Here is a 24,074-nt window from a genome sequence, read left to right on the forward strand (position 1 = left end):
TGATTTATCAAAAATATAGCAGAGTGACAATATAAACAGGATTTGGTTGTATGTGGTACAATCTATTCTAATTAGGCTTTTATCATTGTGGTTTCTTCTGCACAGATTATTTGATAATTCAGGATTTGCATTCACATCTTCAGTTTATTTTATATATGGGCAGATATGCATAGTTGCTGCATAGTTATAGTCCTTTAAGGCCCAGTCCTGTGGGAAGTGTGGGGAGACCTTTATTGCCGTATTCTGAGCCCTGGCTCACGGGGAGCACCATGCCCTTAGGAGCAATGGGGAAACGCAGCTGCTGCCCTTCCTCCTCATGAAGCACCATTTATGTTACTTCATAGCATGAAAGCAATATCAGATTAATTTCTTTTCCCTGTTTAAGTGTCTCAGGATTTGTAGGGAATGGTAATATTTTATATTAGACTAACTGATATAACTGGAAAAAAACAGACAAGCTTTTGGGCACCCAAACCTTGCTCCCTCCGTGCTGATTGTACCTTTTCTTGCCTGTATCAGTGGGTCTAATGAAAGATATTACCTCACCCTACAAAACTTGCTTTGGTTGTAACTGTAGACCATTGTGACTTCAGCTGAAGACCTATGGTTTCAGGCTGTCTCTGATGAAGATGGGGGAGAGAGAGTATTTTCCTAGAAAGTACGTTGTGAAGTTTAATTTGTTCCCATTAAAGTGATGCTTTGAGATCTTTGAATGCAGGGCATTGCAGAAGTGCGAAGTAATGTCTATAATCTCACCTACAGTTTCCATTTCTAGCCTAGTTTTAGGTGTTATGCAGTGGTTTACGTGGTGATGTAAAATATGATTGCCGCGTATTTCTCACAACACAGTCCAATTGAGTAGCAGAAAAAGCATCCTCCTAACCGTCATGATGCCATTTAGCAGAGAGTTGCTGGAAGCAATAGGATGCCGGTTGTCGTAATTCTTCGAAGAAATACAGAGCTTCACAATCTATACTCAACTGCTGACACTTGAAAACTCAAACATTTTGGTAAAATGAATCAAGCAGTAATGTTTCTTTTATGAGATCTCCTCACGGGAAGGGAAGGTTTGGCACCATTTGGAGATCAGGCTCAGTGATCCATCATAGCAAAGTCAGCTGTCCTGGCGCGTCTCATAGGTCACTCGATCGAACCAGTGGCTCTTACAACTATATTATTGCTTATGGAACAGTAATTGAGGCACCATGGTTAAAAATTACCTGGTCTAATAGGCAGTGAACAATTTGCACTCAATACAATTATAAGCCAAATCATTCATTTCATAACACTTGGACTAATTTATTTGTTGACCTTTTAATATCCATAGCTCTTCAGTAGTATTAACTGCAACTCAGACAAAATCTCTTGTTCATTTTACCTTCATTGATTTTTTTTCCATTGAGGCAATAACAGTTGTTTGAGTACAACCTTTTCTTTCTGTTGTAAAAGTCAATCATGTAACTTATGTTGATATAACTCAACTGGACTGAAATGTCCTGTAAGTACAATAGCACACAATCTCATGCTACTTGTATAAACACGGATATGCATTTTGGATTTATTTTAAAGAATGTTTTGGAATATGGTTGTGACTGTAGATGACAAATGATACGCTTGTTGAGAGGAGAATGAAAACAAAACACAGAAGCATTTTTTAAATTGGTGCCACATATAAGTAAAGCATTTTTTTGTTCATATGTTACAGGAGATCTAAGATACAGAAATTTTGGAATTTGTGTCTGTTAATTCTGTTCTTTAGGATGACCTAAGTGTCTTTACTAATAATGCTATATTCATAATTTTATCTATAGGTAGCAACTTTTCTGTTGAAGTCCTAACATTTTACAGAATAGAGGTGCTTACTTTTTCCAAATGTGAGCTTCTGACAAATAAAATGTGTGTAAAAGTATTTTTTAATAAATAGGAAAGAAATAATACTAATATTTAGATAATCTGAATTTATTTTCATTTTTTCAGCTTTAAACTAGCATGAGAGCTAAGAGTTTTTGATGATCAAAACAGTTACTGAAATATTGATGTATTTTGAAAAATCAGTGGTGAATTTTGAAGCAGTTCCATAAAATTAGTTGGTGTAGTGACAATGGTAATCTTTTCTCTCACCACTGAAAAAGGAGCCCTAGATCGTGTAAAATGGTGTGTCTGCTTTTACACTGCGGATGTGTACATGGAGAGCTAGTGTTACCTCTGTGAAATGTTGGATAAATTTAATTTCTTAAATACATGATTATTCAACATTTGTACTTGCTTTGGATAATTTCAGCTGAATTTTTAAGGCTGTAAATTAAAAATAATAGTATCAGGAACAAAACAGCTCTTGTTTCTGATAAGAAAGTTGAAAATTTTCTAGAATATATGCTAGGAGGCACTTCATTGAAGTAGTCTTTCTGAGCCAAAGCCTCTTTGTACAATAAAATACTGTAAGTCCTTTGAACACATAGTTATAAAATATAATTGTTACACATTTGGCATTTTATGCTTCCCTAGAAATTACCACTTGGTATCTGCACCTAATCTATGGTCTGTCTTTTCATTTCAATTGGGTCTGAAGTGGTCCTTCATTGTAATGAGAATGCCCCTTTCAAGAGACTTCTTTTAATTATACTGATGATAAAATGTAAGTGAAAGTAGTCATTTGTAGGGGTTATGGCTGAGCAGTGTTTTAACTGTAATACTAAAACCTACCAACATTATTCCAGTCTCTATTTCAACATTTTTATGCACTTACTCTCCACAGACCATAGTGGAATATCATTGTAGGTCAGAATTTCAATGTGTCTTATTTTTCAGTTTTCCTCCTGCTATTAAAAGTAACTTGAAATCTCAATTTCTAATTACTAATACTTCCTACCTGAAGTGTACAATCCAGAAAAGTGACAATTTCACAGATCTTAATGATATGCTGGTTTTCAGGGTTTTGTTTTTGTTTGTTCATTTTTTACCCCTTCATTAAAATAAAATGCGTGTGGGTCTTTAATTGCATATAGGTGAACATTTGTTTTTTTACCGAACTAGTAATAGTAGAACTAGCTAGTTTAGCATTCTTACATATTTATATGGGTAAGTGCATTAATAAAGACCAACTCTGAAAATTAGGTGGACAAAACACATATGTACAATTTACACTTTAATTGCTAGATAGCTCTGCTGATTTAATTCATCAGTCTTTCTTCCCTTGCAATACCAAACATAATTATACATTTCTATAGATTTAAATGTAGTCAAGTGAATTATGCCACCCAATACGTTCTAGATTTGATGTAATGGGAGAACAATTTAAATGCGATACAACTTGACCTATGCTTGGAAAGTCTTTGTGTATACAAATGATACAAAATAGATATCAGTCTGTCAATCTACCAAGTAAAATGTTTTTCACTCTTACAAATATATAATTGGACATCTACCTTGTGCTACACACAAAATAACAAGCCACATTTTATCTTTTTTTAATTCCCAGTATTCCAGGGAATTTTTCTAATTGGCACAATAATATCATTCACAGAATAAAGCTTCTAAAACAGCCTGTACAGTATCTTTGAACAATGATCTCAGAATTCAGTGTTTCTGTTCATTTTTCCAAATTCTTTTTAAGTTTACTTAGGTCCAGACCCTTCAAATAATTCAAAACATTCTTCTTGTTCCATAAGGGGATTTTGACAACTTTCCAAATATATATGGGTATAAAATGGTCAGGAGAAGACTTTGAGTAATAACTCTTTTTTTTTCTTGCAACTCTCATCTGCAGCTGTTTTCAAGGAATAGGAATGTTAATACTGTGAAGAGCAGAGGAAGAGCTATCAGAAAATCTTACATATGCAAAACCAAAAAAAAAACCAACCCCAAAACCTAAAAGATCATTAATCTCAATAATGAACATCTGCTTCAAAGTACTGTAAATGCTGGTACAAATAGTTTGGGGTAAATTTTCAAAAAGAAATGCCTGAGTTTCCTATCTGTGATTGCTTTCTGCATGTGTCTCTGTATATTTTTCCCAGAGACTGAAGGTAGCTGTGGCACATAAGGAAAATTTAGAGTGAAAAATGTGCTTTTAGGCCATTGTGGCAAAACTTTGAGGTCAGATGAAGAAAAGAGTCTAATGTTATTGTTTGTTTGTTCATATGTTCATGGATAAATTAGGAATAATCATTTTTTGTTGTCTAGATAGATGAGAATAGTATGAGTCACTGTAAACTGGTGGGATGGAGGAATTTCTGTAAAGAAAATTTGTGAAGGATTTTTTTGTTAGCCATTGAATTGAATTTATATGGACTTACCCATTCATGATCTAGTTTATATCTCATTTATTTTGTCTTCTAATGATTCACTGGATCTGAGAAACTGATCATAGTATGAAAGATGAGATTGGATAACCAAGGAAAAGTATGTGCAGAAGAACTGGTCTCTGCATGCTGGGATAAATACTGCAGCCTTTTGTACAGCATAAAAAATGTGTTTTCTTTCATGATCTTGCTGTGTTTCAAACTGAGGGGATCTGTCCTTAGATCTTCACAGTGTGAGCTTGCAAGATAATCTGTAGGAAATGCTGGAGAAGATGCCAGAGAATTACCATAGCTTCAATTTCTTAATGACAGTGTTAGTGAGTCCCAAATATGACTGACCTCTACCAGCTACCAGTTGATGTGTTGTAGGATGGGAACATCCTACAACATAAGAGTACAACGTAGTAATTTCCACCATCCCTGCGCTGTGTGCATGGAAGATAGATTGGCCACGTGAGGTAAAATTTGATAACTCTGAAGGGTTCCTGCAGGTAGCTATAAATGCCATTTTCTGGCAAACTTAGAGGTCTGAGGCAAGACATACTGTAAATATACTTAGGAGAATCAAAGTTTACATATCTCGGAGGGACACAGATGTGAGTCATGTAATCATTGTTGGATAAAGTCCCTAAAAGAGGTGATTTAAGCACTGGCATAGTGATTTTAGTTCTGCATATCTGCTTTCATATGCCCACTCTTCTCTCTTTGACTTGGAGACCTAACGTTAGCAGAGAACTCCAGAGCTTTTAGCAACAAAACCATTGAAATTACTTGCCAGATGCTTCAGTTGATGATAATATGGTGGGAGCATCCAGACTCTCAAATGCCAGTTTATTCAAAGAGTTATTCTGATGCAACTATATTAATAATAGTTTATTCCATGCTACTGTATATCTAGGTGAAGTACACACCCATGCTAGCTACTAATTCTGTTGCCATTGCTATGTGCCCATCATTTACGGAAATGAAGACCAGCAGCCCGAGTGGTGTGAATTAAAAAAGGAGACTCATTCCTTTTCTTTAGTTTCTAAGTACACCATATTAACAGGAGGATAATAGGGGTAAGATAGGAGACTTGCAAGGACAGACTTACAGGTGATCATCATAATTTTGTTCCTTCTCTTGTCAGCAGTATTTGCAATGGAGACTGCTTGAATAGGGTTTGTTTTCCCTATTGCTATGCATTTATTACCTTCGTGGTTAAGAGGTGTTTTAATCATCGATTCTCAATGTTTATGGCTAGATGACTGCTCACATTTGCTCTTCAGTGTTTGTTCTTTCTGCTGCCTCATATAGGCTTTCTATATTTTATTTATAAGGTTGGCTCATTGTGGAGCAGGTGGTAAGGTCATGCATGACTGTCTTTAGTGCTGTAGATTTAGGCTGTGATTTTCAGTTTGGGTGGAGGCTGATGAGACTACAATGGCTTGGAAAAGCTAAGGTTCTAGCTCCCACTGTAGACTTATTTTCTGGAAATTGCCATTGAAATTCAGTGCACTTCCATCTTATAAGCAGCGGTAAGCACAAGCTTTTTTCTTTACCCATCAAGTGAAGTATGTTGTCTTTCTCTCTCATTTTGCCTTCCTGTCTTTGTAATATCTATATGGTGTTTGCTTCTTCAGTATGATTCAATTATAATATATGGAAACAATTCAGTTGTTTGTTTGCTAGAGAAGTTTTCATCTTTGTGTGAGTACAAATATCTTTTTAGTGAAATGGCCCTGTTATTTTATACTTCCCATTAGGCTGGCATAGTTCCCTCAGTTTTACAGTAAATGGAGGATCTTTACATTTTAAATGGCTTTTTAAAGTCTTTATAAAACTATAATTGCTGAAAATGATACAGTAATGCAGTGCTCAGCGTAGATGTGGAGAGATGGGAGGTTCTGGACAGCCTGAAATTCTTGTATACCAAGCTAGATGGCTGGCATTTTAGATCTGTGGCATCCTCTAAATGGCTCTTTACCAGAATGTTTTGCCTTTACACTTGAAAGAGGTGTTCACAATTTTATCTTTATATTTTAAAATAGAATGTATACACAAAATTTAAGTATAAGTTTAAAACTCAGTTCTAACCCAGACCCTTCACTAGCACATTGAAAGTTTCATCCATTGAAGAACAAAGGGAATGTTTGAGCACAAAATATTGTAATTTTGACTGGAAATTTCAGAATGTGGCCTTTCCAAGGTGAAGAAGAGAACTGGAGTCTGATATTCAGCATTTTGACTCTGCAGATGAGTTTTTTTTCTTGCAAGTAGCCATGAGAATAGGAAGTTAGAAGGCAGAGCCAGGAGGTCAGACATAAGAGTCAAGGAAGTATGAATGACATCATCATCCCTAAGTACCCTCTCAGAAGATGAATGAGCTCTCTCTTGTATTACAACGCTAAAGAGCATTAGAAGGTGATATGATATCTAGACAACACATAAGATAAATGCCTCAGAGTATGCTGGAACAGCTTCCCCCCCACGCCCTCCACAAGTACATAAATCCTTTGGTGGTCTCAATAATACAATATGTGGCTGATGAGTATTATACATTGTGGTCAACTTCTTCTTGACAAAATTCATTTAGATTAAACAAGTACCTTGAGCGTTATCTAATTTAGTTACTTAAGCCAAATAACTCAGTGTAACTCTAGACACACTTTAGCTGACTAGACTCACAGCCCTTTTGGGACACAGAGCAGATTTTTTTCACTAGTTGACAAATAAAAAGTAAGCAGATGTCAAGAGAAGAAATATCGCATCTTTTTTAAAGCTGGTACAAAATGTGTTTATTGTAATAAAACTTGACACAAAATGTTTTCATCATGGTAAAATTTGAAATGCAAGTTTCATGATCTTAATGAATTCCTTCTGAAGGGAATGCATGGCACAAACAAAACATGCAAAGTTGCTGTAATTTTGGTCCAAGATATGTTCTGTCAGAAGTGGATTTGATCTGAATTTCAGTTTTTGTGCTTCAAAAGCACAGTGACTCTGGTATGATTTATATAATCTTTTCTACAGTAATTTTTGGAATATGTGAAGTTGTAGCAGACTTCCCTACCCAGCCTCCTTTTTTGCTTATGTAAAACACCCTTAGTAATTTCAGGAGGAAAATGTTATTAAAGTATTTGATTGCATTCCTGTTTCAAAAATTAAAAAAGTAAAAATCCCTCACTAGAAAGTCAGCTTCAGTTTGGAATAAAAATAGACTCTGGATCTATGATGTATAGTGGGATGGAGGGCAGAGTTCTGATGCATCAGATTTAATCACTACAGTAATCTCTCCTCTTTTCAATATTTTCTCAAGTGTTATTTTTATAGAAATAAAATGATGCTCATTTGAAATAATATGCAAGACAAGATGACCCCTGCTTTAGTTCTAAATGCTGCAAAGTCCTTTATTCTAAACCAAAAGCTGTCAGACTTTTGGCATTAATAGAAGAGTGGATCTTTCTTGACAAATGTCCCCATAAATTAGATATTAGCTTTAGTCAAACTCTGTCTCTCTCAGGAAATATTTCCACTTGCATATTCAATTGGAAGGACCTTACATGATGCCCACTTACTGCTATGAAAATCTAGGCTTCTGAGATGAAGGCAAAGAAAAATTTCTGTGAACAAAAGAATGTCTAGAATAACAGACCTTGAGCTTATGCAGAGATTTCTTATTATAGAATGTGAGTTTCACTCACTTTTTGATATGTCTGTCTGCTGCTCTGTCCACCTCTCTATCTATTTATCTATCACCATTGCAGTGGTGACATGCAGTATCAATCGGATTTTAAAAGACATAGATCTTTTATATTAGCTGTCCTTTTTTATAATACCTTTTACAAATTTAATCAATGCATTTTAATATACAATATAGTTTAAGTGCAATATACAATAAATATTTGAGCTTCATCTTAAACATGCTCTAGCCTTTAAATTGTTAAAACTGCAGTGCCCTTTCAATCTACTTACATAATGTCATAAAATATACATTTCAAGGTAAATGAAGTCAGCTACTTCAATTTAGTCCCTCAAACTGGTAGTAAATGAGAGGTTAACACTATGGTGCCAAACCCATTATTGAGTAAATTTAGCACCTTGGACAGCTCTGTAAAATCTTTATTGCTTTCCTGACCTGCTCGTCATGTTCTGTCTATGTGTTCAGTGGCTCTCAGCTCTGATTGAAAGGCAATATATTAGATCCCGAACACAAACATGCTCGGGGGCTGCTTCACTGTGAGCGTAATGACATGGAGGTGAGAACAATTTTCTGGTCACCGCAATCCAAGCACCTTGCAAGGTCTGTTGCTCTAACTTATAGAGGACTTTGGGGGCTCCTTTGTATGTGGAGTCGTAACAGTCGCTTCTATGGTAATTTAAGCAGAGCTGCAAAGGGTTTAAGATGCATTCAGAAAACAAGAAGTTAATATCTCGACCATGTCTGTAGTAGCATTTTATTGTGTGTTTTTAAAGCTAGTTTGTGTCTATAAGAACTACGGTCATCTCTGGAATAGAAGATACCACTATTTGACACAGGAGTTTTTGTGTAACATCTACCTTATATGATCTGAAAGTGTCATAAACAAGAAATACTTCTATTGTGTGAAAATATTGTTAGAGAAAGTATGAAACTCAAATCTAGAGACACTGAAAATGTTGAAAAAAACATAGCCATTGACTAGCTGGGAAAATTGAATGCTACTTGTCAAGCATATTTTGATAAACCATCATGACAATTAGTTTTATTTACATGCAATATGATACAGCATCAAAGAAATTCCAATGTTTAAGAACTGAAATATATTTGATACTAGGTAGAGCAGCAGTAAGATTCTGTGTAATTACCTCATTTTTTAACACGGTCTTCAATCTCTTTTTACATGCATTCTAGGGTTTTTTCGCTCAGCATTACATAAATAACTATGATTAGTCAGGTAAAGCAGAAATGACTATTTAAAATTTCTCTTTTTTTAGTAATGTGGCATAATGACAGCTTAGGTTAACAATATTCCAAAGCAGTTTGTGGGCTCTGTATCACATTCTAATTTTCCATCAGTGAAATATACAGTGCAAACAATTTCTACTGAAGTGAAATAAATCCTAGTTTGCAAAGTCAAACACCTGTGCAGTAATTTTCCACCTAAAATCATGGATTGAAAAAGATAACATTTTTCAGTAACATATCTGTTCTTCTCTTGTTTGTATCTTCAATATAAGGCAAAACCAGCAACTCAGTGTTCTGATGATTCTGGTAAAGCAACAAGGACTGACTGTACCTGGATATTGTTTGTAGTCTGTCTGTCCATCATTATATTGCTAACTGCTGTGGTCAAACTACACACAAAAAATCCCCCCAAAATAAACAAACCCGAGAGAATGACTACAACAGAAATAAATAAATAAATAAATAAATAAATACCAAAAAACCTGAAAAAGGCTGTAGCAACTTAACTCCTCCGAATCTGTTTCAAATGTAGTGATTTAAAAATCCATCAATTATATATTACCTCTCACTTCATATCTGGAAAATAATTTAAATGTGTGTTCTGAGAGAGGGGTGTATGCAGCAGAAGGCAAGCCTAAATGTTTACTGGGAGTACAAAAATCCTCCATCTCATTTTTGAATTTAGGACATTATATATGTCATAAGTAGTTACTGCAGTATGACAACTATTTTATCTTATATTATAGAGAATTTAAAATTGAAAAAAATGCTAATATGCATCTAAAAGCTTGTCATTTGAAGAGTTGTTCAAGGATTTTTGAAGAGGTTATGGTGACAGCAAAATGAACGCAATTATATCTCTATTTTCTGATCAGAGTCTACAGTATATGAAAATTGAGCATTACTGTTTCTTTTTGGTATAAAATATGGCTATTGTGTAAAATATTTTAAGTTGAAAAGTTTAACTTTGTAGCAAACTGTAAAATCCTTATAACTGGTACTATTTTTGTAAGCTACCTACAAAAATATACCGTGGTGAATAGCATCATGTTAGTATATTAGAGCAATACGTAAGGGCTGGGAATTACAAAATGTATTGTTTTATTTAAAGGACAGTCTCGGCTGGTTTTGATCGGGCATTTGGGAATCTGCTAGATGCTTTGAAAGAAAAAGGAAAAAAAAATATCTTCTGGGTTAATTCTGCAATGCATTTTTACATTTTCTATCAGGGTTGTTCATAGAGATTTTTCCACAGTGTAAAATGTAAGAACACAGGAAATACTATTATTACTTGAATGCTAGTTTAAAATACTCTAAGAAATATTAAGGGAAAAATGACAAATAGGAAAATGGAGAAAAAAAAAATTGCCCAAAATGGAGAATTCAATCCCAGACTGTTTTAAATTCTGCTGTCTGTGCAGGGAATTTTTCCAGGAAACATTGCACTGTGCTGGCCCGTTCTCTCATACTGCATATGTTTTCCTCTTGTGCATCATTTTATGTACATGAATCCTACCCTGACCCATCATATCAGGGTACAAACCAGAGGAGTTGAAAGGTTACAGTACCAGTAGCATAAGACTGATTGGATATCCTTTGAACGTGGCCTGCCAGGTAAGGTCACAATTCCTGCAGTATGCAATTAAGAATAAAATAAACACATCGAAGGGATTCATAACATGCTCTGAATGACATTGATTGCAGTAATCTAGTAAATGACCTCAGGATTGTATTCTGCAATAAACTGATGAGTGGTTTATAGTGCAGATGGTAGAGACGATTGAGTGATGTATTTTATTTTGCAGCACCAATGATTCTCACCTTTTGACTTGATTAAGCGTATGTGTGAATAGGATGAACTAGTGATTTAACACCATTCAGTGGTTGCTGAGAGTTGTTACAATTAAGGTGTACCTGGTGGGAGGAAAAAAAAACACTACAAAACATGATGCAACTAATAGAAGAGTATAAAAGATTCTAATATTTGTTTTCCCCCACAAGGAGTTTATTGAACTCAGAGGAATGCATCTGTTTTTATATTGACAGGAAGTAATACTTAAGAGGGCTGCTGATTTAGTAGAAGCACTCTATGGTATGCCACATAATAACCAGGTAAATGCATTTACTTCAGCAATTCTAAAGCATGGCTATTCCTTAGATGTATAGACAGATCAGGGGCTAAAGGTATATGATACTACAATGTGAGACAAGAATAAATATAGAGGGCAATGTTGTATCTGGAGTGGGGTTTGGTTTGCTTGTTTTCTTTTTTAAAGGGCGTGAATTTAGTGCTTATAAAAGCAACGTGTTATTAACCCTGGAGGCATTTGCCCACATTCACCAGATACTATATCATATGGGCAATGATGTGCATTATGCCTTGCCACCAATGATTTTTCAGTCTTACCCTGAAGAGTAAGGTGGAGTAAATCTAGGCTCCGGCCCCATTCTGCCAGTTGGTCTTGTTATACAGAGCGTGGCCGCTGGGACTGAAACTTCCAGCTCTCTTACCACAGATGTCAGGATTTATCATGAGGGCAGCAAATCTTATAAGCATTAGCTATCAGTCCGCCAACTGGTTTAGAAAGAAAAGCATCTAGTTTTTGCCTTTGGATGGGGAAGTGTTTCATTTTAGTGTGTAAGAAAATGTTTGTCAGAGTTCACATTGGTAACTCTTTTATTCTTTTTTCGCCCCCCCTTCTTATCCTCTAGGAAATAATCCTGAAAAGAGCAGCAGACATCGCAGAAGCACTCTACAGTGTCCCCCGCAATCACAACCAGCTCCCCGCCCTTGCTAACACGTCAGTCCATGCGGGAATGATGGGAGTGAATTCCTTTAGTGGTCAACTAGCTGTCAATGTTTCCGAAGCCTCACAAGCCACCAATCAGGGTCAGGAGAAGACTCGTCTTCCTCTCTCTATGAACCTTTTCTGATAAAAGTCAGGGAAATGTGCAGAGCAGTGAAAGAGGGATGGTTCAAACCTGAAGGCTAGGAGCATGTCCAGACAGACACACGCCCAGCCTTTGAATGACACAACACTGTCATGAGATGGGGCTTGCTTTAGTGACTTTTACCCCAATTCAGGAAAAGCACTTCTGCATGTATCTAAATAGCTTTTTCTTCTGCTCAGAGTAACACTTGTAGTTGTATTTAAATCCCACTAATTTTAAAAGGATGTCTATCGACTTGAGCACGTACTTAATGTTAAGGACTTGCTGATATATTTTCATAAGCAAGGATGATCTCTCAGTCTGGACCCTATGTAGAATTTTTTTATAGCACAAAAGTATCCCTTGAATATTTGTCCATTTGGTTTGATTTTGCAAGAGACATAATATTGGAGCTGATTTATTTTCAGAGTTTGAGACTTTTCTAAATTTTGAAACTAGCAAAAAATAGAAATAGTTGCAAAGACATTTTCAGAGCTTCTCTAATTTTTAGAACAAAGTGGTTTTCACTTTGTATAAAATCAATATTGTTTTAATTCCTACAGTGAAAAATATAAAAAAAAGAAGAATATTTTTGTAAAAACACTTTGCACATTCCCCTCTCCTTTGCTCAGCTCTATTTATTATCCAACTTTAAAATCCACTTTAATGAGAAAGTAATAGAATGAGGTTGTTTTGTAGGAGGGCAAGCAAAATTATTTTGCATTACACTAAAAAAATATAAATTATTTTTAGATTAGAATATTTTATGGATATACTGTGTGGTAGGAAGGAAATTGGCATTTTTTCTTCTAGGAGTGAAGATGCATTTTGCACTTTTGTGCTTCTAGAAACAAACCTTCCTTTTTGGATATTTGGATATGAATTTCCCCAAATGCCATTTCCAGAAATAGGTAGACACTCCATTTTTAACTTGGTGTCAAATTTGATGGTCATTTTCTGCCAACATAATGATCAGACCAGGGCAAAAAGACTTTTCTAAAGTGTGCAGTGAGCATCTAATTTGAGATGCGTTAACTGAGAGCAACATCAGAAGAGACTTAACAAAAATCACATGCTTTTACCATACCTTAAGTTGGTATTTGCTCCTCACTTTGAAAATGTAGATCATGTTTACTCCATTTCCTACAAACAACTCTAAAAGAGTGAGTGTTCCTGTAATACCCAATGGTAATCTTTGATAGAGGGCATGGGTTGCCTGAGGAGCTGTGAAGGCTGCAGCCTTCCACCTCCAACTTTGTGCTTCCATCAGCAATGACCAAGGTGATGAGGGTTCACAATTTGGGTTACCTGGTGGTAGTGGTGGTCAGTCCTGGCTGTCTCCATGCCCACCATGGCTGGACTAGGCTGCTGGCTTTGTAGCCCAGAGTTACTTGCTTGTAGCTGTTTGTGTAACAAACTGTTCTCAGACTAATACCAATTTCTAAATGTATTCCCTCCCCACAAAAGGTTTTACTCGCAACTCAAGCAGCGTGTCACCTCATGGCTATGTGCCAAGCACCACCCCTCAGCAGACAAATTATAACTCTGTCACAACAAGCATGAATGGCTATGGGAATGCTGGAATGTCAAATTTAGGTGGTTCTCCAACCTTCCTGAATGGATCTGCTGCCAATTCTCCCTATGCCAGTGAGTATTCTATGGCTTTTCTGCATTTTGCACATTTTCATTAGAAGGAGATGGTGACTTTTCTGTGACATTCAATATTTAGTTTCTATTTTGAGCACTTGAAACAGAGCTTGGTCCTTTTTCTCCTCTCCAAGGCACTGACCTTTGAAGCACTTTTAAGACATTACTGTGCCAGTAATGCTTTTCTCATTATTATTATTATTATTATTATTAATATGGAGTCTCATAAGAGCTTTAAAAAAATAATGTCTCTCATAGTAACTTACCTTATACTCTATAAATAAGAAGTGCTGTCCTCTGCATTGCTAGAAAGCAGAGACGGTCTCGGTGACCGTTGGAGTGGATCAAAAGCCAGTTGTCAATACACAACTTTTTGTTGCAGTGGGTGTTGAAGGAAGCTAAAGATATTTGCTGCAGCAAAAATAGTTTTTTCCATCTGTAAGATATGAAGGGCAGAAAAGTTTACTGTAATAAGGCTGACATTTCCATAAGTTGCATGATGGTGTTTCCGAGACCTCTGAGCAAATAATACGTTCATAACCTTTATAGAAATTATGAATTACTATTGGGCCTAATCTTGATTGCTTATACTCCATTTGCTTTGTAAGTAGGTATTATATTGACTTCACTGAGAGCTCAGTATTAGTCAGTAAAATGTGACAATGACTCTTAGAGTTTGTGTTTTAGTGTCTGTACAGTGAATGCCACAAAGATGTAAGTCATACAAATCATATATTCCATGGTGTAAAGAGCTTATGGTTTACAGTCCCAGTTACGGAAATATTTATGCATAGGATTAACTTTTTGCGTTTTGATATTAAAGGTTTAGAAACCTGTTTAAATATAAACACATTTCTATTGGTAAAGGCCTATGAACCTCTTCTGCAGCCACTCACACAGCTCAGTAGTCCCTATGCACATGAGAAAATTAAATGAATAGGACCTGCCCGATTCCTTTGACGTTACTCACATGGCGTAAAGGATTCCACTGACATCGGTAGAAAGCTGCTAGCAGAATCAGGCTAGAGGTCCTGTCATATAAGTAGCTTTATAGGCAGAGACCCTAGCATGGACAGGACAAATGGACTCCTGGACATGCCATGGCTTACACAGTGCATCTTAAGTTTAGTGGTATAACAGCTGTAATGAATTATTTTGAATTGCATTGCTGGAGTTCAGAATTAAAAAGAGGGTAGTAACCCTGAATTATGAAGGAGACTGCAACTCTGATTTAAAAAATTTCCTCCGAGGCTTCTTAGCTGCTGCAAATTTAGAAGAAAATATTTACCCACATAACGAGTACTTATAACCTGGGAATTGCTAACCAGTTATTATTTTTGTACTCTAATAATAATGTAACAAGTAATGTTACAAAGTACCTTACTTATTAAGTTGAATTTACTGTCATAGAATCTGTGCACTCTGAATTCATAATATAACATGATTGATGAGACATCTCTTTTTGGAAGCAGATGCCAGTAATGCATTTAAAATACTCTAGCAGTGTATTATTTCATATTTATGAACGAAGTCCTCTTAAGAATAGCATTTCACAGCCCTGGTTCTCTATTCTGGTTATATTTTGGGAGGTTTTCTTGGTAGATCTGTCATTCTGCTAATGCCTAATCCATTGAATCAGAAAATGCTTCAATCATGACCTGAAAATTAAAAGGTGGCATTCTTAATTAAATCAATAAACTAATTGCTGTATAGTAGCAATTCAATTTAGGTGCTTTGATTGCTCTCCCTTAGCAAGTACTTCCAGACATAGAGTGACTTCAGACTAAGATTGTATCTGTCAGACTGTGAAACTTTGAACATTTAATTTCCATTAATTGATTTCCTCAGTGTTAACAAATATGATATCAGATTCTCAAATAAGAACTTAAATAGGGTGATTTTTATCTACATAAATGCAAATAAAATAATAATTCAAAGACCAGATGATACAAATTTTACTCTATAATATGTAATTATTCATAGCCCCCTTGTGTATATAAGCAGTTTCTAAACAGGATGAAGAATGAAAGTATTGGTCCTTTCCTTTTTTTTGGTGGGTAAGAGGAGAAGGAGGCAATGCTGTCTGAATATAAAAATAGTTGGCTTTATTTTTATGAAAACAAATTGACTTAAAACCTCAATGGTACCTCAATGGTAAATACATGAACCAAAGATATTTATCCCACTATATAGTAAAATAATGATTAAGGATATATGTATTTTAAAACTTAACCTCCTATTTAGCAGGTTTGCATTTGGACTATCAGTTCAGTCCCTAAAAAAAGGAGAGCCTTATGTCTACACTTATTTAGAAAAACTGAAAAATCTCATTTTATTCAGTCTTGTACTTAAAGCCAGATCCTCATTTGATGTAAAGCAGAATGGCTTCATTGCTTAGCTATTCCAGCGGAGGTTCCAGTCGATGGCTCTGAATGAGAATGTTGTATTGACTGTATTCAGATGGTGGTCATAGATCCTCTGGGAAAATTATTTGTCCTGACCATTATAAAGCAGACTTTCATTTTCAAAATTCTTCATCGTCTGTGAGATATGAAATACCATCCCCATTCCTGTGCATAAATAAAATGGTCATGTGAGAAATAGGACTGCTTTTCATGTCCCTGAGAATTCCTGGGAAGTCCTCACAGCAGAAATTTTACCAAAGGTGATGGACACAGGGTCACTGGAGGCTGACTTGGTAACAGAGAAGTCCTCTGTGGCCATTGTGAGACAGGTTTAGTGGTTTCTTCTGTTGGGAGATAAAATAAAATCATAATTTGTGTCAGTTATCCACACATGTTTTTTTGTGCAACAGACACTAAGAACAGAAGTGCCATGAGACGAAAGGAATAAAAACCTGTCAGAGTGGCCATCTCACTGATTGCTTCATGCTGGACAGCCTCCATGTGTATATATATATAATATTCATAGCTTTCTGAACAACTCCTTTGAAACCCTAGTTCTTGCAGGGTTTGAGAGAGGAAAGAAACTCAACCATTTTTTCTGACATTTGACAAAAAGGTTGACTGGATCACCACTAAGAGCTCTCCACTTTCTGCAAGTTTGCTTGAAACCCCGTAGGTCTTCCTGGAGCCATCTTGCTACTGGGAAAGCATGGCTTTAAATGCTGGTTTTGGAGGCCAGTTAAAAACTCAAAGCTTCCTGAGTTAAAAATTCCAGATGCACAATTGTAGTTTAACCACTCATTTTTCCCATCAGTTTTTTAACCCCTGAGTTATCTACACAGGCTGGATTCCCTCTTATCCATCTATACAAAAACATCACAAATTAGGACCAGGGCAGTGGCTAATGCCCATCAAGAGAAGTTTGAAACAGGATATCAGGACAGGGTTGTTTTAAGAATAAAAAGTTTCAGTGGCAGAGAATGAAGGGAGTTTTTAAGAGCTCCTGGAATTACTGCTCCTGAACACCTGCAAAACAAACAAAACAAAACAACAAGTGGGTTTCCTTTAGTGATTGATCACACTTTGTGAGTAACCAGAAATTTAACTGCAGTAAAGGCATTTGAAATCAGACCCAGTGCATCCAAGAAGCAGAATTCTTTTGTTTCTGCAGCCTGATGATTATCTAATACTAAGGATTGCCTTTTGCGGGGTCTTTTTTTCCTCTAGTTGTGCCATCAAGTCCAACAATGGCCTCCTCCACTAGCCTCCCCTCAAACTGTAGCAGTTCCTCTGGGATTTTCTCCTTCTCACCAGCCAACATGGTCTCAGCGGTGAAACAGAAGAGTGCTTTTGCGCCTGTCGTGAGACCGCAAACTTCTCCTCCTCCCACCTGCACCAGCACCAATGGCAATAGCCTGCAAGGTAGGTGAAACCAAGTCTGGAGCGTAGATGGATTCTCTCAAAACCATGAGTTCCCAGCACCTTGCGAGGCTCTAAGTGACACTGAGTTGTCAAAGGGGATAGAAGACAATGGGGCATCCCTGGTGGTCTCTGTCCTAAAGCTTCCTCCTGTAAAGAGTAACTGACTCCACCACCAGCCCACATAGTACTGTGCAGGTGTTTGGCAACCACCCTGTCTCTAACTCGACTAATACTGCTGAATTGAGAGGCTGTGTCTTATAAAGCACAGACCTACTGTTATGATAAAAAACGAGTAATATTTCAGCTTACTAATACCATCCTTTTTCTTTCTTTCCTCTCTTATTCCCTGTTGTCGTCCTTTATCAGACCAGTCTTTTGTGGACTCTAGCAAGTACTCCACTGCAGGGTCTCTCCAGGGGCTGGCCTTCTCCTGAAGTACGTCACTCAATCTTCCCTTCCTTTTTTTCCTTTGTCATAGTACACTTGTGCAGAAATCCTACTGAGAGGAAACAGACCGTTACAGAGCTTGGCACAAACCTTTGCCTTTCATAAATAGAAGACACATTACAAACTAACAGCAGCATTTTCCAGTTTAACTCACACCAGGGCAAACATTAGTTTTTACTGATTAATGTACTCCTGTGCCAATTAATGCCATAAATGTCGCAGGGCCCTTTTGAAAGCCTCTTCAGTTGTTGGTATTGGGAGGCTGCTCCTTTTCTTCATCCCTTCCCCTCTCATTACAAAGTACTCCAGCGTTAGCACCTAAATACATTTTTGAAGCCTTGATGCAAGGCGAGGGAGTGACAGACAAAAGCTTGTCAACCTGAGGATGCTGCATAGACCGGCACTGCCCATTTCATTGTTTGCTTCAGCCTGTTTTACAACACTGTGCCTAAACCTTCCTGTGTAATTACCTCACTGCACATTAGTGTGCTGGGAGAGACATTTTCATGCTCGCTTAGGCCGAGGAGTTTCTCCAAGCAGATGCAGCCAGCTGCCTCCAGCTGTGCCAGAGGTGGGAAGGGTTTTGCGGTATGTGCTGTGCTTCCCTCAGACCTGAGGTCTGTTTTCCTTCCCATGTGTCTGTGCAAATTATCCAAAGAGCATTGAGCAGGGAATAAAATCCGTCACTTTTAAAGCCGTGTTCGGAAGGAGCTGTGCAGAGCCTGGGGAGGATAGTTCCACGGATTTCGCATGTCACTCTACGGCCTCTGGAAAGAGAAACGCTGGGCTTGCGGGCCTAATGTTGATAGCATCATTAACAGCCCCAAAAAATCTATATGCAGGCAGAGTGGAAGGAATTCATTCATAAAAGCTGGGATCTATTGTGACTGAGAAGGAAAGCATTGTCCTTAGTGAACTGGGAGGAATCCTTGCAGATGTACACACATGCACGCAAAAATTGTGGAAATACTAGGAATGCTTAAGCAGAACTGGGGTACCTTTGGTCAGGACTTTTATATAAATACAGGAATAAAACACACCAAAATTTTCAGCTGTAGTATTTAGGAGATTTAATTTTTGTGCGCTTTAAAAATTTGGCACTGCCAATGTGCTACAAATTTTAAAGGCAACAGCTAAAGAAGTTTCACCTCCACATTAAAAAATAAAAAGGAGCTAAGAGTTAACTACTAGAAGCTTTTGAACATGATAATGTGGGGTTTTTTTTCCTTTTTCTTTTCACCTTGTCCAAACTTGCTGTTGCGGGTGGAGAGAAAAAGCGAGTAACGGGAGAAACCTTTTTCAGGAGCTGTTTTTCCTTTCATGAGACACGGAATTCCCAGATTCCACGTACTCGGTTATGAAAAGCAATTATGGAACAAGCTGAGAACCCCCGACACAACTGGGGCTTGCTGATTGCCTCCTCATTATGTCACATCCAGATCTGTAATGCCCAGAAACCACACAGATCTGAGTGTTTCCCCTAATTTTTATTTAGCAATTCTGTTTTCATAATAGGAATGAGACACCAAGAGATGGTTCATTTCTAGGTCATCACTGAACTTCTTGGTGAGTTAAAGACACACAGCCTTTAGTCCCATGCCTTCTGACACCACCTGAGGCTTGTAATAATCACTCAGAAATGCACTGCCTGTTGTGCCTTATTGCTTAAATAAACAACCATGTATAAGGAGGCTGTCTTATCTCTCTTGGGCTTCTGGATACATCAGAAAGCAATCAAGCTTTCCTTATGTAGCTTAGATATCAGCAGAACTCACTAAAACAACAGCGAGGCTTATCTGTTGTTCTCTTTGCCATGCAATTTTGTAAAACTCAAAATACATTATTTCTGTAATTTGCTGGCAGCAAATACAAATTAGTATATGATAGAAGAAATAATGCCCGTTGGGGGGAGTTTTTCTGCTCCTCTGCCCTCCCTTTTTGGAGGTGGTGTGATCTCATACCTACACTGTTTCCCACTGATATCTCTGTTTTCAGGATCAATAACATGCTACAGCTGAGAGAATTTGCATGACTAGATGTAGCACTTACAGAATAAAAGTAGAGTAATATAAATGAAGACTTGGAAAGAATGGAAATATCAAAGCTTTTAGGCAGAAAAGATATCATTTTGCTATTTGCCTTGTAATTTAATTCAGAATTTCAGAGCTCTTCAGAAACAATAATGCTTTAAAAAATGAGCTAAGATCTGCATCTGTACCATTTGTTTCCAATGGCAAAAGCTGCATGGCTGATATGTAACTACAAGGAAATGTCTAAGTGAGGAAGGGAGGAGTTGCAATTATGTCACCTTTGTCTGGGCTCTTACCCAGGGTAGACAGCTGTGCTGTCTCAAGAGAGAGACAGTTGTTGACCACTTTTTGGTGCAAATGATTTGGTTTTGATGCATCTTTTAGCTTGAGAATTTTTTGTTTGCATAATGTTTTGACATTTTCTGAGGTTTAGGTAATTTTTCTAAAGAAAAGCAACACTGTTTTAAAGTTTCACTAAATTTAGAATTTAGAAAGGGCTGAAAAGGGCAACAAAGGTTGTAGTATGCACAGGGGGTTAATTATCCACCGGACTCTGCTCAGTTGCACCCATCACATATAGGAAGACCCAGTCCCATCTGCTCAACTCCTTGCTTATCTAGCTGAGCAGTAAAGGAGGGAGCACGGTGGCCAGTAATTGCTTTTCTCTGCACTGTAACACACAGCACTGATGTCCAAGCACTGCAGTCCCACTCCTACATTCCCCTAAACAACTGCCACCCAGAAATCTCGAAGTGCGTTACTAATAGGAATAGAACTTGTTATCCTCAGGTCAGAAACAGAAACAAATCCAATTGCTTGATGTAATACAGGCTAGAAGGAGAACTGGGGCAGAACCTGTCTCTCAGGTCCATGCTCATACATTCAGATAGGGAAATTTGCACCCTCCCCCTTCGGTGCAGGTGAGAGTCCCTTGTAGGGCTGCCACAGCAAAATTACAGCCAGTTGACAGTATCCATTACTGTTAATGCCTATTTTATTGACGCCATAGAGGTCTGTGATTCAGGGTCCATACTTTGGCCCACATATAGGGATCCCCAAGAGCAGAGTAGGGAGCAACCACAACAGTGAGAATATTGCCTGGCTTGGGTTTGCTTCATTTTCAGTCATGTGTACCAAGGGGACAGGCCAATTGTGAGGATTCAGAACTTGTTATTTGAGACATTGCTGAAATAAAACCCTTTGAGAATTCTTTTAAACGAAGCTGCTGTTGTTTCACCCAGGGTTGATTAAATAAGCCAGAATTCTAAAAAGATGGCAATATCAAGTTCATCCTATGATTTGAGATGAAGGAGACAGCATGGCTATGGAGATAATGTGAAAATGCATCCTCAGATTATCTCCATGGTGGAGCCAAAAAAGCCCATGACAGGAAATACCTCAGCAAGGAACATCTAAGACACAGTAGTGTCCTCTGTGCTATTCACTTGAGTGTCTTCCTGTAGGGCTTAGGGCAGCTCAACTCAGCTCTCTATCCCTTTTATCCTCATTCTCTGCTCCTTGAAGAGCCCTTGTGTGGAGCGGAAACAATCAGTACAGTGATTCCACATAAAACCATTGCTGAATGATAAATTCCAAGAATCAAAATGCTGCTGTGTAGTTGCAACATGTCTCGTCTGAGGATGGCCTGTTGCAAACATGTGGATGTGTTTTGTATTCTCGCCTTCTCCTCTCATTTTATTTCATTTAATCAGTGCAGTTTACTCGAGCTGTTCTCCCCTTGCTGATTAGACTTGTAATTCTTGCACATATGGTGGTGTTTGTGGAGAAAACATTTCCCTCCTCTCCCCCTCCAACCCCAAATCTGTGAGTCTTTTACTTTGGCTCTGTTCTTATCAAATAATTGCAGCTGTAATTAAAGCACAATGAATCAGCACCAGTCACAGGGTTGAGTTCTTCCTTAAGAAATTACATGTCCAGATGTCTGAGATGGCAGGCAGTTCTAGCAGTTAAATAATGTGCCCATGAAGTGCCGCCAACCTAAAGGCGAATCTGTTTTCTACCTTTTGGCAAATAACCGTACAACTGGCATTTTAAAGAGGCATTGTTGTTACAGTTTTCATCATAAACTTGCATGACTACCTTCTGTTATGATGTCCTTGCTCACAGTATGTCACTTGGACACTTGGCTTGGTATGTCTGATCTACATAGAGTCTGAGGTGGAGGTCAAACTAGGTGGAAGACCGTAACTGTTGACTTTTAATTAGTGTCTCCTCTTTAAGAGAGGTGGTGGTTTCATAGAAAATGAGGTTAGCAAGCATAATAAAGAAATACTGATGATTCAACTTGGCCAACAAAAGAGAAGACATTCTAAATTAACATTAAACACGACTTGATGTAGTCAATGGTGTCTGCTACAAGTTTAATAAAACCATGAAACACTGTTCTGCTAAACATATTTCAATTTGAAAATTAGCTTTGAGATTTTAAGTCCTTTTCTGAGCACTTGGAAATACATACATAAGTCCCAGAGTTGAACAGTGAGCTTGTAAGAGAAAACTGGGATAGGAGAATGAGCCACTCTTAGTGTGCTTGATGCAAGGAACACCCTATGGGGTCTATAATATTGGTGGCCTGTGGGACTCCAGCCATTTTCTCATATGTGGGGCAAGTATCTGCTTTGCTTTTTTAAGAAAGTAATAGAATGTGTGGCAATGGCTGGGTCAGGTTTAAGCCTCCTGAGCATTTTAAGATTTTCAAACTAAAATCAGAAAATTAAGTTGAGGTCTGATTCTTATATCACGGGAAGTGCACTTTTTCTGCAAGAAAAATCACTGATTTCAGCAGAGTCACTTGCAATTTAAACCACTTTCCAATTAGAATGAGGCTTCCTGTGATTACTGTGTACATGGTTGTTTCTACCGGAGGATACTTATATATAAATGTAATTCACAGTATAGCTGAGTACATTACTAGTAAATGTTTAAAAGTTCTAAGGATTTTAAAAGTTGCTTGATAATGCACAAAAGTAACTTTTTCCCCCTTTCTCTCTCTCTCTCCCTCCCCCCATTTCCCCTTTCCTTCTGACAGCTATATCTGGCATGATTGTTCCCCCCATGTGAAAGAATTGCCTTGAAGAATTTTATTAATGAAGAGGTTGAATTCTGCTTCAGAGAGAATCTGATACAAGTCCCAGAGTGGAACTTTTTACTCAGGCCTTTTTAAAAATAAAAAAGAAATAAAGAATCATCTTACAATAACTGCGGATTTTTAAACAAAACAAAAATCACCATCCTTGCAAATACTGAAATTATCAATCTACAATTGCAAGGTGTTGATTCAAGTTGTCCATCCCAAATACCTGGGAGATATATTTATTGTATGTTGATAAAAAAGAATCCACTTTTCTTTTTTTTTTTTTTTTTTTTTTTCTGGGGTGGGGGGTTCTTGTGTGACCTCACAGAAGATTTTTTCGAAAGTAGAAAATGTCATTGTCAACTACCTTTACAACTTAAGTCCATTTTTAGGGATATATTTATTTTATGTTGATAAAAAAGAATCCCCTTTTTTTTTTTTTTTTTTTTTTTTGCAGGGGTGGGGGCTTGCTTTTAGTTCCTTCTGTTTTTTGTGTTTTTTTAAGGCTTGATTTAACTCAACACCATTTGTCTTTTATAAATCATACAGTTACACACGGGACACTAGAGATGGAATTCCACATTTTTAATTTATGATTTATTTTTTTTAAGTTGTGTAAAGAAAAATGAAGTGGTGTCATTTACATGCAAGTCTGTATGGGACAGAATAGAAGTGCCAGTTAGTTTTTCGTAGAAGAATTATGGCCATTTAATTAAGGGTCGGCTCATACAGGTTGCTTATCCAGTGGTGACTTGCTAATATGATGCATTTTTAATGTTCTAATTAAATAAGATATCACTCCCTAGAAAGCTGATATTTTTGGATGATGAGGGCAGGATGAAGGGTGGGCTTAGTAACCTCTGTCTTTAA

At 37.2% G+C, this 24,074-nt stretch overlaps 1 protein-coding gene across 1 annotated transcript in view; it reads left to right on the forward strand.

The window, feature by feature from the left end:
• The window catches only part of EBF1 (early B-cell factor 1), a 280,846-nt gene extending 257,358 nt beyond the window's left edge, over positions 1 to 23,488 (forward strand). The window contains exons 12-16 of the mRNA XM_014947757.1: positions 11,275 to 11,340; positions 11,941 to 12,118; positions 13,627 to 13,806; positions 17,439 to 17,633; positions 23,160 to 23,488. Of these exons, the coding sequence (XP_014803243.1) occupies positions 11,275 to 11,340; positions 11,941 to 12,118; positions 13,627 to 13,806; positions 17,439 to 17,633; positions 23,160 to 23,191 (651 nt within the window). The 3' untranslated portion in view covers positions 23,192 to 23,488. The remainder of the gene's footprint in view (positions 1 to 11,274; positions 11,341 to 11,940; positions 12,119 to 13,626; positions 13,807 to 17,438; positions 17,634 to 23,159) is intronic.
• Positions 23,489 to 24,074: the final 586 nt, after the last annotated feature.

The sequence above is a fragment of the Calidris pugnax genome, unplaced genomic scaffold (assembly GCF_001431845.1).
Source record: "Calidris pugnax isolate Ruff unplaced genomic scaffold, ASM143184v1 scaffold27, whole genome shotgun sequence".
Taxonomy (NCBI): domain Eukaryota; kingdom Metazoa; phylum Chordata; class Aves; order Charadriiformes; family Scolopacidae; genus Calidris; species Calidris pugnax.